This window comes from Kryptolebias marmoratus, linkage group LG19 (assembly GCF_001649575.2).
Source record: "Kryptolebias marmoratus isolate JLee-2015 linkage group LG19, ASM164957v2, whole genome shotgun sequence".
Taxonomy (NCBI): Eukaryota; Metazoa; Chordata; class Actinopteri; order Cyprinodontiformes; family Rivulidae; genus Kryptolebias; species Kryptolebias marmoratus.
Window position 1 is genome coordinate 2484686 of NC_051448.1, and position 14503 is coordinate 2499188.

Here is a 14503-nt window from a genome sequence, read left to right on the forward strand (position 1 = left end):
ACTTGGGATTCCCCCAGAGGAGCTGGCCCAAGTGGCTGAGGAGAGGGAAGTCTGGGTCTCCCTGCTTAGGCTGCTACCCCCGCGACCCGACCCCGGATAAGCGGAAGAGAATGGATGGATGGATGGATGGTTATGATTCTATTTTTTTTTTTTGACATTGCAAGGATTACCTTTCTTATTGTATTTAATTTGTCATAATTATTTTAAATTTTTTCCCTCTTGGATCTGTTGTAAAGATGCAGAAACGATTCAGACGCAGATCTTTTTCTCAGGACGGCCTGAACGCTGCCGTCCTAAACGCCTCCACGCTCAAACCGATTTAAAGTTTTAGGACAGAAAGAAAACTACAAATCTGATTTCTAACAGATGTTCAAATTCAGAGATTCTGTGAGGTAAAAAAAGGAATAAATCAACTTAATTTTTGTTTAAAACACTTTAATTCACATTCATTCAACCTTAAATATAACTAATTTAATCAGGACGTTAATTAGAGGTCTAACAGTCTTTGAAGGAATGCATATCGCCCGCCGAGCTGCAGCCGTTTTGGTCAGACTTGCAGAAGTTTATCCTCTCTGAGTAGAACTCTCAGCTACTACCACGCCGAGTTTGAGCTCGGTAAGAGCGACGCTGACTGAGCTGAGGCCGTTTCTCCGGCGGGCGGCGTGAATAATTCAGTGAATAATCACACGCGTGTGATAAATGTTTGCACAGCTGCCGTGGTTCAGGAGATGGAGCATCCGCCGGACAGGAAGGAGGTCGGCGGTCCCTTGGCGAGACGTTTAACCTGCGCCGCCCTCCATTTTCTCACAGGCGTGTCTGAGAGTGAACCCTAAACCTGCAGGCAGAAAAAATCCACACGTGTTTTTATGTTAAATGTTTGATATTAGAAAGTGATAATAATGAAATTATTAGTTTCTGCTTGACGGACGTCTCTTCCTGTGGTTAATCCGGGATGTCGCAGCTCGTTATTGTTTTCTTCAGTCAAGTTTTAACGAGTTAAATGTGGCTCATACGTAACAAACTGTTTGTGCAGCTTGGAGAGCGCGTCCGCAGGGATCACATTCATGTAACACCACGCTCCGTGTCCTGACAGGTTTTTTTTGTCCTCCAGGGTCTTTAGTGGGTGTCGGTGATGTCATCTCCCAACAGCTGATCGAGAGGAGAGGATTAGCTCATCACAACGTGCGGCGGACAGCCAGGATGATGAGCATAGGGTTCTTCTTTGTGGTAAATCTTCATCTTAAACTTGAGTTTATTAGGAGGCTGTAGAAGAAGCTCTGCAGGGTCGAGCTAAAATGTTTGTTTCTTAGAGAAGGGAACAAATGTTTGCATCCTTTGTGTTTTAGAAGGAGGGATTTTTAAACCTTCAAGGCTCGAATCAGCTGCACAACTTTTCATCACCGTTTATTAGTTTTACTAACAGTCCTAAAATCTTCTCTTTAGTGCAAACATGACTGAGATTTAAATGTTGCACTCTTCTCATGTCTACTGGCTGTTTTATTCAAATTCTTCCTTAAGTAAATATGAGAATGTTAGTTTAATTCAATGAATCTGCATCAGTGTGCCGATATTAATGAAGCTTAATGTGTGCAGTTACTTTCAGTTACAGTTACTTTCAGTTACAGTTACTTTCAGTTACAGTTACTTTCAGTTAGTTACTTTCAGTTACAGTTACTTTCAGTTAGTTACTTTCAGTTACAGTAGTTTCAGTTACAGTTAGTTTCAGTTAGTTACTTTCAGTTAAAGTTACTTTCAGTTAAAGTTAGTTTAAGTTAAAGTTAGTTTAAGTTAAAGTTAGTTTAAGTTAAAGTTAGTTTAAGTTAAAGTTACTTTTAGTTACAGTTACTTTCAGTTAGTTAGTTTCAGTTAAAGTTACTTTCAGTTACAGTTAGTTTCAGTTACAGTTACTTTCAGTTAAAGTGCTCTCTCACTGGACAGGCCTTAGTTGTCTCCACACGGCCTCGTTGCTTGAGTTTTGAACTTTTTTGCAACAAATATATTTTGTACAATAACTGTTTGCAGCCGTCTCGCTGTATTTGGACTCTCCTCTGTTAGAAAACACGTCCAGGTCTTAAACTCACGCTGGCAACAAATAATAGATCTTTAAAAACTGATCCACATCTGTTTATATTCATTTCTGAAGTGTGTTTCAGTCGATTAAATCCTAAACACGGGGAGGCTTGGTTGTATAAAACAGGTCTAACAGGTATAATGTGGGCAGTGAAATAATGTGCACAGCCTTGAATACAGTTTTGGAAGCCGCGCCCTCGTCGTTGCTGTTTTCTGTCCACAGTCAGGATTTTGACCCAGACGTGATTTATTTCCAACAAAGGGTCCAGTCATCGGCAGCTGGTACAGAGTTTTAGACAGACTGGTGGTGGGAGGAACCAAAGGGGCGGCCATGAAGAAAATGCTGGTCGACCAGGTGAGAGAAACATCTGAAGCTTCATTATTTGCTCTTTTTTCTCCTCTTTCTTTGTCGTCTGTTAAAAATGAACCGAATTAAAAGCAGATCCGAGTTTTCAGGAGTTTAAACAGAAAGGAAGAGATTTAACTTTTTCTTTCTGCTTTTAAACTAAAACCAGCAGATTACCAACCATTTACTGTAATAAATGTTACTTTTTATCAAGGCGTTAAAAGCAGATTATTGGTTTTTATTCAGATGTCTCGTTTTTGCATTAAACTTATTTTGTTGAGAAAAATAAATTTTACAAGTCGATAGATTTTCTTCTGTTGAGAATCAGATTTTTTTAACCTTTAAAGTCAAATATGGGATGATCTGATTATATTTTGTTTAAAATAAGATTTTTGCATCTTATTTAATGTTAATGTTTAAGGTTGTTGATTTCATATTCGTGTTTAATTTGCAGAAGATTGTTTATTTGTTTGTTTCTTGAAGAAAGGAGCAGATTTTATAAGATTTTTCTTCTTCTTTCTCCCTTTTCACCCATTAATTGTCATTTTGTTGACTTCTGTCAGACATCTGTTTGTGGATTTAATGACTGATGTTGATAAAACTGGAAATAAATAAAATGAAATGTGTGAAACAAGCAGTTTTATGACAGAAATAAACAGTGTATAAAGTTATGATTAACAGTTAAAAGGAGATATTTCATGTAAATATTCCCTCAGAATGGAGGCTGTTTGTTTTACCTTCACAGTCACGGTTCTGATCGTCAGTAATAATTTAAAGTTTAATTTTTGTTGTTTTTTTCCTCTCCCAGCTGTGTTTCGCTCCGTGTTTCCTGGGAGCCTTTCTGTGCATCTCTGGTGCTCTGAACGGACTCTCGGTGGAGGAGAACGTCGCCAAGCTCAGGAGGGTGAGGGACGAAACTCAGAAACACCGGATTTATTTGGTCACTGTTTGGTTCTTTAATTCCACCGAGGAGGTTCTGTTTCCGGTTAGGTCTGTCAGCGAAGATCGGGTAGAAACTGACAAACAGATTTGGAGGAAATGTTGGGGTTGAAACAAAAAAACAACAGATTAAATTCTGGTTCTGATCCGGATCGCCTCGGTGGAGGTTTTCTCTCTGAGAGCTTCTAGTTTTTAATCTAGAACTCCAAACTTTGTAACAAAACACAAGAAAATACTTGTTACATTTTTACTAGAACGACCTGTTCTTTCTGGAGCTCCGTTAAAACTGACTTTATTACGACACATTAATTATTATTATTATTATTATCTTGACCTCATAAACATATATCAGGGTTAAAGGGAGACATTTTAAAGACATAAGCACGTCTGGTTTTGCTTTAAAATAAACAAAATGGAGTATTGATTTCCTCTTGAAACTAAATTTTTCTTCCTTTTCAAGTGAAATAAGTCGTATTGTGATGAAAGTGTGACCTGCATGCTCCTTTTAATTGGTTTACGGTGGTGCGATCTTTGTGTCGTGCACACACTGCTCAGGTGGGTGATGGTGCACAGACAGGAAGTTGGGGTTTGTGGATAAACTATCTGACCTCGACGCTCACCTCTCATTATTATTAGAAAGTATTTCCTGTGAGGGAGGAAGAGGGGTAAGGACTGTGCAAACAGCCGGGGTGACTCATACCTCCGCGTGTGTGTGTGTGTGTGTATTTGTATGCCAGGTTGGAGCAAACTGTCATGTTGTGCCAACCGCTCAAACGTCCATCGGTGCTTTGCTTTCCCAACGTGCCGCTGATCACCATCAATTATTTACCGAAGGAGAGGCGCGGCCCTGAAAGGCCACCGTGGTAAATGTCAGAAAGGACAGGAAATAAATGACAAATGTGCTCATTACAACCAGGCTTGGCACTGAGGAAATGTGAGGGGAAAATTAATGCAGCGGCGGCTCTAAAACTTGAGTCCTGACAGAGTTTAAGTTGAAACTTTACCTTTACCTTTACCTCACCAGCCTGTTTGGTTTTTTATCACCTGCTGCCTGAAGGTGGGCTAAGAGGTCTGTACTGCTGCTTCTAATTGTTTATTTTTTAAGGGAAAACCGTTATCCAGACCAAGCAAGTCCCCAGGCAGCAACAACTAATGAAGCGGTTGTGATAATTGGTGATGAGTTTTGAGGTTTTCGCTGCTGAAATTCGTCTCTTCGTCCTCCTGCAGAACCAAACTCTGAGCAGGAATCAGTTCCATCAATTACAGCAAGTCGTTCAGGTCCTGAAGAAGCTAAAGCAGCCCCACACCATCCCACTCCCACCACCGTGTTTGACAGTTAATTAACGGGACACTCACCTGCCTTAAAGCTCCACTTTAGTCTCAGCAGCCCACAGATATTTCCTCAGGTTCTCATTTTAATGTCGTTAAAAACGGTCAGAAATAATAAAACCTCACGTTAAAAACAATCCACACATTTTCTTATATTGATGCTTAATGTGTTCTTAAAGTAAACTATTTGGAATCAGATGCCAGCTACCACGTGTCTCTGTTTACCGAGAGAAACAGCCGAAGTGACTGAAAAAAGGTTAAAGGTTAAACTTCTGTGTGTTTGAATGTTGAGCTCTGACTTTAAGGCCCTCTGTCTCCTGTTTGAGCTCTATTTATTTCTGACAGATTTTTCTTTTCTTTGTTGTTTCCACCTAAATGTCTTCTCTGAGATTTGATGGATGGATGAAGCTACTTCTTTGATATTTAGATTTAGTTTATTGTTGGACAACTACATGTTTGTTACGCTGGTATAAAGCAGTCAACAGATGGTTTCCATCCTAACAGCAGCTTTGAAATCTTTCAAATTTGTGGAAATGTCTCTTTTTCTTTTTATGATGGAAGATTTTGACGTAGTTTTACCTCAGGTGTTAAAGCAGCTTGTTTGTCCATAATTAGAAAAGTGTTTCAGCCAAACAAACCTGGAACATTGGCTTGTTTTTATATGTCGGGACTCATTGAGGTGACCTTTAGGGAGACGACAGGGAGTTTTAGTTTGGTAATATTCTGTGTGTGTGTGTGTGTGTACGAACACACTCCTATAATTTTTGCTGTGATGTTTTAAAGTCTTCCACTTTCTTTTTTTACTTTAAGTTGGAGTTAAATCACAGCCGTTTAAATAAGTTATTTTAGATTAATTCTACCTCAGCTGCTGATGAGGAGGACGTAGAGCAGATTTTGTTTTGAATAAAATATCTTACCTGTCGTAGATGAACTTGTTTGGCCACACCTGATCGGTGAAAGGAGTTGGTCTCCCGTTTGCAGCTCTGACAGCCTGAGCCCATTCCTTCTGTAGATCGTTTACGAGGTCGGGTCCAGTTCCTCCTGCAGGTTCCGGTCCTCAGACCGTCAGAGACAAGTTCCTCCTGCAGGTTCCGGTCCTCAGACCGTCAGAGACAAGTTCCTCCTGCAGGTTCCGGATGCAGGGCAGTCGAGTTCTGTCTGTCCATGTCCTGCCGCTCAGATGGAAGGACAACATCGTCTCGCTGTGTTGAAGGTTTAAGATTGTCCATCACCGGAGATCAGGGGTTCAGGCCAAACCTCGACTGAAACACCTGAATTCAACCCTTAACCAGAACCAGGGTCCAAATGCTACTACTACTGTGGACTACGATGTCTGCAGAGGACATCAGGATCTGTGGGGAGAAGACAGAGTACCTGTGTGAGAAGGAGAGGGAGGCAGGTGGAACAGCAAGGCTACAAGGTCAAAGGTCACAGAGGTGCAGGGAGGATGGTGAAGAGGTGAAGAAGGGTCCAGGCAGGATGGAGAGGATGAGAAAAGGGTCGACTTGTTTTCTTCTTTGCTGCAATTATTAAATTTTAATAAAAGCTTTTAAATGTTCATCACTGAACAACATTTAGGAGATAAAACTACTTCCTGGAGGAGCAGCTGGTAGTTTTTAGTCAGTTTGTTCAGAAAATAAAATAATTTTTCTTTGTTTCCACAGGACTACACCGATGCTCTGATCTCGAACTACTACGTAAGTTTTCTGTCGTAAAATAAGTTTAAATTAAGTTTAATGAAAGTACAAATTTTTAATAAATAGTTAATAATCTGGTTAATATTTAGGATGTAAATATAATAAAAACAATGAATGCATGGAATAAAATGGACTTGACTGAATGTTTGCTTAGATTATATTTATCAGAAACACTTTAATAAATAACTATTACAAAAAAAATAAGCTCAGCAATAAAAGTTCTCCTTAGTAAATTTAAAAGTTTAAGAATTGATCTTTTCTTTTGTTTAGAGTCGAATCATAAATAAATATATAAAAAGTTTGTACATGTTGTCTGATTCTCCAGATTAGTTCAGTGAAAAGTCATCAGCTGTGAAATGAGGGAAATAAATGTAAAATTTGTTTTTCAGCTCTGGCCTCCGGTCCAAATCGCCAACTTCTACTTCATTCCTCTGCACCACAGGTGAGACGTTTATGGCTCAGTTTAAACTCAGTTCTGTTTAAAATAAAGATACAATTCAAGCTTCATTCTGAGGGTGTCAGTGCGTCTGAAAGAATTAATTTGGCAGCTTTTTTCCGTTCATTTTCCGCTTGGTCTGGCACTGTTTTCAGAGGAATGTTTGTTTTATTTTGAGCTGGATGGAAGCAGCTGAAGTCCAGAAAAAACCTTCAGGAAAGCTGAAAAACTGATTATTATAATCATCTGGCTGCTTGGAAGCAGAGTATAAAGAAAGGAGCCGTTTCAAACAAAGCAGGACTTTTAGTCTGCGGCCGTCCTCGTCTCACTCTCGGTGTGAAACGCGTCACATCTCGCTCCTCCCCCCCGCAGGCTCGCCGTGGTCCAGATCGTCGCTGTCGCCTGGAACTCCTACCTGACCTGGAAGGCCAATAAGATGTGAGGAAGACTCACAGGTCCAGCCTGTCTTCTTCATGATGATGATGATCTTACACTCATTTGTCCTGCAGACTGACAGTGTGTGTGTGTGTGTGTGTGTGTGTGTGTGTGTGTGTGTGAGACTTACTTTAGGCTCTGATATTTCCAACGTGTAAAGCTGTGACTGAATCACATGTAAAGGTCGGGGAAAGTGCTCGTCTACTCCGAATGACAAATTCTCACTTGAAAGTCAAAGTAGCGTTTGCAGAAACGCCTGAACGTGGGTTATTTATGGGAACGGGACTTGGCCGCGGTGCTGCAGCGCCTGCGCGCGCACACACTTTAACACCTACTGCTTAATGAGGGAAATTTTGCCCTCGTCGCTTCATTGAGCTCTTCTGTTAATGTAGTTTTGATTTACATGTTTGGTTTACTGGATTCCTCTCCTCCTGACTCATGTTTGTTCTTCGGGAAACTTTTTAGCAGCATTTTGTATCCTTCAGGAAACAAACGGGAAAGTTCTTGTCTGTCCTGGATTTAAGTTTTTGTTGAAGCTTCAGTGATGAAATACCCAACAGAGGAAAAAAAAAATCAACATCTTTTATCGTCTTTACCACCATGAAAGGAGGGCAATCATGTATTTATGCGTACCTGGTTTTTGTTACCTTTTTCAGACCTTTTCTGGCTTAATCATTTACCTTATCAGGACCAGTAGTCCTTATGGTGACCAAAGCCTGGTCCTAAGATGGAGTATTATTTTGGGGTTAGGTTCAGGTTTAGAGGGAATGGTTGGATTAATAAAGGCCTATTTATGATCTGTGTTTACTCCACAAACATCTATGGACAGAGCCGTCCGTCCCTCTGTGTTTATTTTGTGTGTATTTCAGTATGTAGGTAGAGAGTTTGCAGATCCAGACCCAAACCCTGGTCCTGGTCCTGGAGGACCTCCATCCTGCAGGTTTTAGATGTTCCTCTGTTCCTCAGCAGCTCTTCATGTCTGCAGAAGCCTGTTCATCACTCAGGCTTCAGATCATGTGTGTCGCAGCAGAGAAACACCTGAAACATGCAGGACCAGGATTGGACCCCGCTGAGCTGAAGGAACAATGAAGACAACAGAAACGGCAGATCATTTTCAAGAGACCTGTGTACGAAACTACAAACATCTACGATGGTTTGCATCCGTAGAACCAGGGAGAAGAAAGAGTTTAAAGGCTGCACAGATGGAAGCTGCCTGCTGCGATGTCTTATGTCTCTTTCTGAGAATGTTCATTATCATAATCTGCTCCCCCGTCACCATGTTAGCTGGTGTCTGAATCTGACCTCTGACCTTTGACCTTTAGTGGACCACAACCACGCCCACGTAAAGCCACGTAGGAGTTAGTGGACAGTGACGTTTGACAACATTTGAAACAGACAGATGTACTGAGGTACGTAAAGTGAGCGTGAATGGGCCTTAAGGACAGAAAAACAAACTTCTGTTTGTTTGTTTATTTGCCTGTTAACAAAATATCTCATGAACCTCTGGGCGAACTGTCAGAGAAGAATCCCTGGATGTAAATACATCTTCAGCTGATTCACTTTTACAGTCAACCTGCTTTAAGATGGCTGCCACAGCCAGCTGACGTTATCAACAAAAATAATTCAAACTTTTTACAGATATTGAGCTAAAGCCTGGAGTGGTAGTAGCTGAAAGTCATCCTTAAAACTCTGAGCACCAACTTTGACATGACAGACATTCCTGTAAGAAACACTGTTCAGTTTCTAAATAAAAAAATTATTTTGTCAGAGTCCAATAAGTTCTACACACTTGTTGTCGTTTTCTTTTATATTTTATTACCTTTCTGCTGACAGTTTAACCCCGTTTTCTGTTTTGATTCCAAACCAGACTGAGGAGTAAAGTTTACTGAATTGTCTCGTTAATCTTCCACGATCCGAAACCCAAACTCTCCAGAATCTTTATTCTCATATCTTCGCTCATTTTCACGAAACAAAGAGCTTCTCAGCTGTTAAATCCTAAGCAAGTTTGAGGAGCATTGATGTCGGTGGTGTGTTTGACCTCACCAACCTTCACAGAAAACTTAGTTGTGTGTTTTTGGAGGCTGCTGAGGCAGTTCTGGCAGCCGGCTTAACAAACACTCCGCTTGTATCTGCAAGCGGAAAGCATCTGACGAATGAGCTGAAAAGCTGCCAAATAGCCTCTTTTTCCCCCCTCCAGGGCTGCGAGCATCTCCCCAGAGATGGATCTGAACTCAAACTTGCTGTGATTTTTAAATTAATCTGAGGCGATTAAATGAGCTGAGAGAATTAACGGCTCCACCTGTACAGGTGAGGGCTGATTGGGCTCATCTGAGTGTTTTAAACTCTGCCGATGTTTGTGGCTCGTTTACAAAAACCTGAAGTGTTCCAGATGCTCAAAAACAGGAAGAGAGATGGGTTCAGAGTTTTTATTCTAATGAGCCGATCTTTGCTTTCTGATTGAAGGTTTTAACACGAGTTATTTGTCTAAATTTGAGTTTCAGCTAAAAGTTGTTGGTTTAGCGTTCCCTCCTGCGGACTTTAATTTAAATCAAAACCTTTAGCTCATTCATGAGTAAAGTCAAAATATTTAACTTTTTAACATTTACAAAATTTTTCCTCATAAAAATCTTTTTAATTCCTCCGAAAACTTTGATCTTTTTCTGTCTGCTTTAGCTGCTGGCTCTGTTTAGCTTTAAGCTGCTATTGTGCTACTTTTAGCTAGCTTTAGCTTTTAACCAGCCTAGTGATACTTTCACGGAAAATGTCATTTCTGTAGTTATTTATCAACATGTTTCCTGTTGGATCCATTTAAGACGAAGGGCGATTAAAACAAAAATCCTTTTTTTTTTTTTTTAGTTTATTTATTTATTTTTTGTCTTTGCACTGATGTCAAACTCAATCAGCCACGGAGATTACAGTGAGAGTGAAAACGGTTTTCATGCGGATTTGTGCCAAACTTTAAAGTCTTTAATGATGTTTCTCTGTAAACTGAAGGAGCGTTTATGATTTTATCTCATCTTTGACCCTTTGTCCTCCTTTCATACAGGGTAATCTAACAAACCTTTACTGAAAAACAATAAATTACTAATACTTATAAACACATTGGTTTTATCTGCATGAGATCAAACCGTATTTGTTAAGTCTGATCCTAACTTCTCAGCTTCTAACCCACAAATATTATCCTTTTAACAATATCACAAACTGCCTCAACTATACTTTCTATTTGTTTCGTAACAGTTTTGTTGAAAATGTGCCATGAGGATCATCTTATTTAATCTGGTGTGTGGAGATCTGAGGAGCCTCACTTCATGTTGCTGTCAGAATCAGCACCACGGACAGCTCCACGCTGAAGTTTGATTCTTATATTTTTAGTTTAAAGTCAGTAAATCAGATCCTCTCCTGCTCTGAAAGTCAAAGAACCTCATTTTGAAGCAAAACAAGGTCAGAGGTAACAAATATTTTCAGAATATTCTGTTTCCTTCCCTTCAGTTTGCAGGAAGCAGGTTTAGGGGGAAAAAAAAACTCATTTTTTTGCGCCGTTTTGCTTCTCAAACCAACAAAATTACCCCCATAAGGAAACTCCTCTTTTTTCACCTTCTCACGGTTTCCCGTCCCTTTTCTGATCCAAAGAGGAAACTAATAAAAGCTGCTCCTTAAACTCAGAGTCCTCCAGCTGTCCCCCAGGAGCGCAGTGCCGCGTCTCCACATTTGTCCAGTGTCCAAAGTGGTTTTCTGTCTCCGCGCTGACGTCAGAAGGAGCCGGCTGGACGCATAAAACCCTCCGGACCTCCGCAGGAGCTGCTCACAGAACCTCACAGGACCTCACAGACTCCGAACTGAGACCTGCAACCTGAAACCCTCAGAGTTCGGCTGCAGCATCTGGGCAGAACAAAGTGAGTAACTGAGGGTTTTTTTTAGGGTCAGGATTTCTTATAATTGTCTCAGAGAACCTAACAGGCAAAGCAGACAGGTGTGACCTGTAGATTAGAGGCTCTTTGTTGTGTTTAATGCAGTTTTGGAAAGTTTGAAGTTTTTTTATTAATATTTAACTTTCCTTACAAGATTGATTAAATAAACCAAACAAGTGTTTTTTGATTAATGGTCTTCAGAAGTCCAGGACTGATGAGCTGTTTGTTTCCTTCAGTTTTCAGGACATGAAGCCTGTCCCCCTCCTCCTGCTCCTCTCCTCCGTCCTCCTCTCCTCCCACCTCCGCCCCGCCGCCGGCAGACCGCGCTTCTTCCCGGGCTTGCTGGACGGCAGCGGCCGCCTCCAGACGCAGCGCCTGGATGATGTCCTCCTGAAGGCGTCTGCGGACGGCGCCGCAGCCTCGGACCTTCTGGGGGACAACGTCCTGAGGTTCCTCCAGAGGAGGGACCCGGACCGCCTCCGCCTGCTGCCGGAGGAGGAGGAGGAGGGCGCGGAGGAGGCGCTGAGGAGCGCCGCGCAGCTGCAGCTGAAGCGCAGCGAGGAGCCGCCGCTCTCCATCGACCTGACCTTCCACCTGCTGAGGAATATGATCCAGATGGCAAAGATGGAGAGCCAGCGCGAGCAGGCTCAGCTCAACCGCAAAGTGCTCGACGAGGTGGGGAAGTAAGTCCTTGATTTCTGCAGAATTCCACACCTGAGATGAGTTTCAGTTCGTGCGCCTGCCTTTTACGCACACGGTGCCATTTTACGCATCACTTCAGCCGCAAGTATCTCGTGTTTTTGTGTTAGAAAGAAGACATTAAAGGAAAGTGTGGGGAAGATTTCTTTTTGGACTCCTTCATTTTCACCCTCAAACCAACAAGCCCCTCACCTCTGGACTTGTGGAGTCGCTGGAAAATGGAAACCTTCCAACATCTTGTTTTAACTTTTAACTTCACTCAGTTTCTCTTAACTATTCTCATCATTTGTGTCTGAAGCAGAGTTTACAGGCTGGATCATCAGGAATATTTATCCATCTACAGAAAATACAAACTAACACTAAATGAAATAAATCAGCTGGACTTCATACAACTAAAACTTCACCGTAAAAAAGAGAAGAAAAAAATGTTTAAATAAAACAAACTTGACCTAATTCAACCCAAATTACACAAACCTGTTGATTAAATTCTAACAACTTGAGAAAAAATGCCTTTTAGCCAGTTTACAGAACATAAAAAAATAACAAATCTATACAAACTGGGCTGAGCTTTATCTTATATTTAATAGTAGGAATTAGAAAGGAAAAACAGAAATGTTTAATCAATTATTGAAAACTGTGTTTACTGGTTTGCTTAAAGGTTTAGAATTTGACTTTTAAATTAACCAGAACAAAACAACCAGTTGTTTTTTCCAGTGCAGGTTCATCTCAGCAGCCTGGATGTTTAATGGAGTTAAAAACTAATAATTCTGATTACTGAGGGGATCTTACAGTTTTTGTCGTCTTTATAGGAATAAGCCGAGGGTTCAGATGAAGCTGAACTTTAACCTTTTTGTTTTATGCAACCATAATAAAGTCACCAAACTTACCAATGACAAAAACTGAGATAATTTCAGATGAATGGCAGATCAGTGCTCAACATGAGAATCTTTTATTCCAGTTTCCAACCTAAACTAAAGTTTCTGGTGCTGCTGAAACCCTTTTTCTGTAGAATAAAGAAGGTTCTGGACCTGCTGTGTCCCTCCGTCTCTTCAGGTCAGGACAGGTGAGCGATCATTCGTCCACATGTTGTCTTTAAGTCTCAGTTTGGTTTTTGATTTGAGCAGGAGCGTTATCACCTGTACTGTATGAACTGTAGCATGCTAACCTACAAACAAAAAGAACAAAAAAAGTCTTTGTTTCACACTCACGTTTGTCACCTTTGTCTTTATTTTAGCAAAAGGTTGAGAAAAGCTTTGTTGCCATTTATATTTTGTAATAAAAAAGTTTAAAGTGAATGAAACGTTTTGTCTTTTTTGTGCTGATTAGAAAAGTTAGTTGATTTTAAAGAAACTCTTTTTGGTTTCTGATTTCTGATTAAAGTGTTTTAACTCAACCGCTTCTGGTAAAAACATTTAATAAACATCTAAAACTATAAAAACATTTTATAGTTTTAGGTCTGATCTCATCAGCAGCAGGTAAGATATTTTCTCTGATCTCAGAAATATTAATTTAGAGAATCTTTGTAATCATAGTGACTTTAACATGTTTCTGGTTCCAGGTGAAGACAACCTGTTTTTAGTTTTATTTTGAAGGATTTTTTTCTCTGTTGTTCAAAACAAAAACAGAACAAACATTATGGGAACATAAATTTCTTTGCAGCTCATTCTCATGCATTTATTAACTTCTGGTTATTTTTCACAACCTTGTTTTTGTCTCTGTGTGGTTCTGTTCTCCATCTTTGTTTTTGTTTAGCTTTTTTATTTGGTTTTGTTTTGTTTTTTTCTCTTTGCTTCTGTTGCACTGGTAGATTTTTGTTTTATTGTTTTTTAAACTTTCTTGTATCGTGACAACAAAGTGATTCTCTCGCTCCCTGATGCTGCGAACTGATTAATTATTACAGAACCCGAACCCCCCCCCCCATGATGATCAGACTTCAGCCATCTTGTTTTAGGTCACGTGACTTTTCCTTTGGAAACTTTTATGATAAATGAAAACAAAACTGGCATTTGGTGAGAACAATTATCATTAACACATTTTATAAATCTTAAGTCAGGAAATTCTCAGATTCTTGGATCTCTGATGATCCTGAGCATCACGATGACGAAACCCTTTTTGATTTTATCTCAAACACCAAAAAGTTCAACATGTTGAGTCAAAACGCTCAAATTCAGCAAATCATAACAAACAAAAACTGAAAAACTCGACTGCAGGCAGAAAGGTTTTTAGTCTCACGAGAGAAACAGTTGATGAGGTTCTGAAGAAGATCCTGAAATCAATAAGAAACAAAGACAAAATGTCCAACATGTCCTCCCGGGACCCCTGAGTCTCTGTGACTCGGTCCAAACTGAGTTCTGTTTCCTGATCATCAGTTTGTTTGTCAGAGAAATGAGTTTAAAACTGTTGATCTGTTAAAAAGAAAAAAACTAAACTTGTTTCTGTTCAGTTAAAGTTTGCATAAATTAACCTAACGAGTTGTTTTTGTTTTTGTATTTTAAAACTCTTTTTATGGAGTGACGTTTGAGTCTCTCCACCACTTTTCCTCCTAAGGCCAGCTGACCTTTTTCTGTCAGACATCTGATTAAGACGGTTCCAAACGTCAGAAAAGTTAAATAAATTGTCAACTTTGACCCAGAATCAGCCGTCA

At 40.2% G+C, this 14503-nt stretch overlaps 2 protein-coding genes across 2 annotated transcripts in view; both read left to right on the plus strand.

Moving 5' to 3' along the window:
• mpv17 (mitochondrial inner membrane protein MPV17) overlaps positions 1–9030 on the plus strand; it is a 15080-nt gene extending 6050 nt beyond the window's left edge. The window contains exons 3-8 of the mRNA XM_017434931.3: positions 1112–1227; positions 2333–2425; positions 3225–3320; positions 6349–6381; positions 6771–6823; positions 7190–9030. Coding sequence (XP_017290420.1) covers positions 1112–1227; positions 2333–2425; positions 3225–3320; positions 6349–6381; positions 6771–6823; positions 7190–7259 — 461 coding nt within the window. The 3' untranslated portion in view covers positions 7260–9030. The remainder of the gene's footprint in view (positions 1–1111; positions 1228–2332; positions 2426–3224; positions 3321–6348; positions 6382–6770; positions 6824–7189) is intronic.
• Positions 9031–9183: 153 nt separating this feature from the next.
• Positions 9184–13297, plus strand: uts1 (urotensin 1). The gene is made up of 2 exons (XM_017434933.3): positions 9184–11145; positions 11397–13297. The coding sequence occupies exon 2, from the start codon at positions 11407–11409 to the stop codon at positions 11845–11847; it is 441 nt and encodes a 146-aa protein (XP_017290422.1). The 5' UTR covers positions 9184–11145; positions 11397–11406; the 3' UTR covers positions 11848–13297.
• The last annotated feature ends 1206 nt before the right edge of the window (positions 13298–14503 follow it).

Excerpts from the sequence above, each read along its gene's own strand:
- uts1 (XM_017434933.3), top strand. The coding sequence starts at position 11,407 with ATGAAGCCTGTCCCCCTCCTCCTGCTCCTCTCCTCCGTCCTCCTCTCC.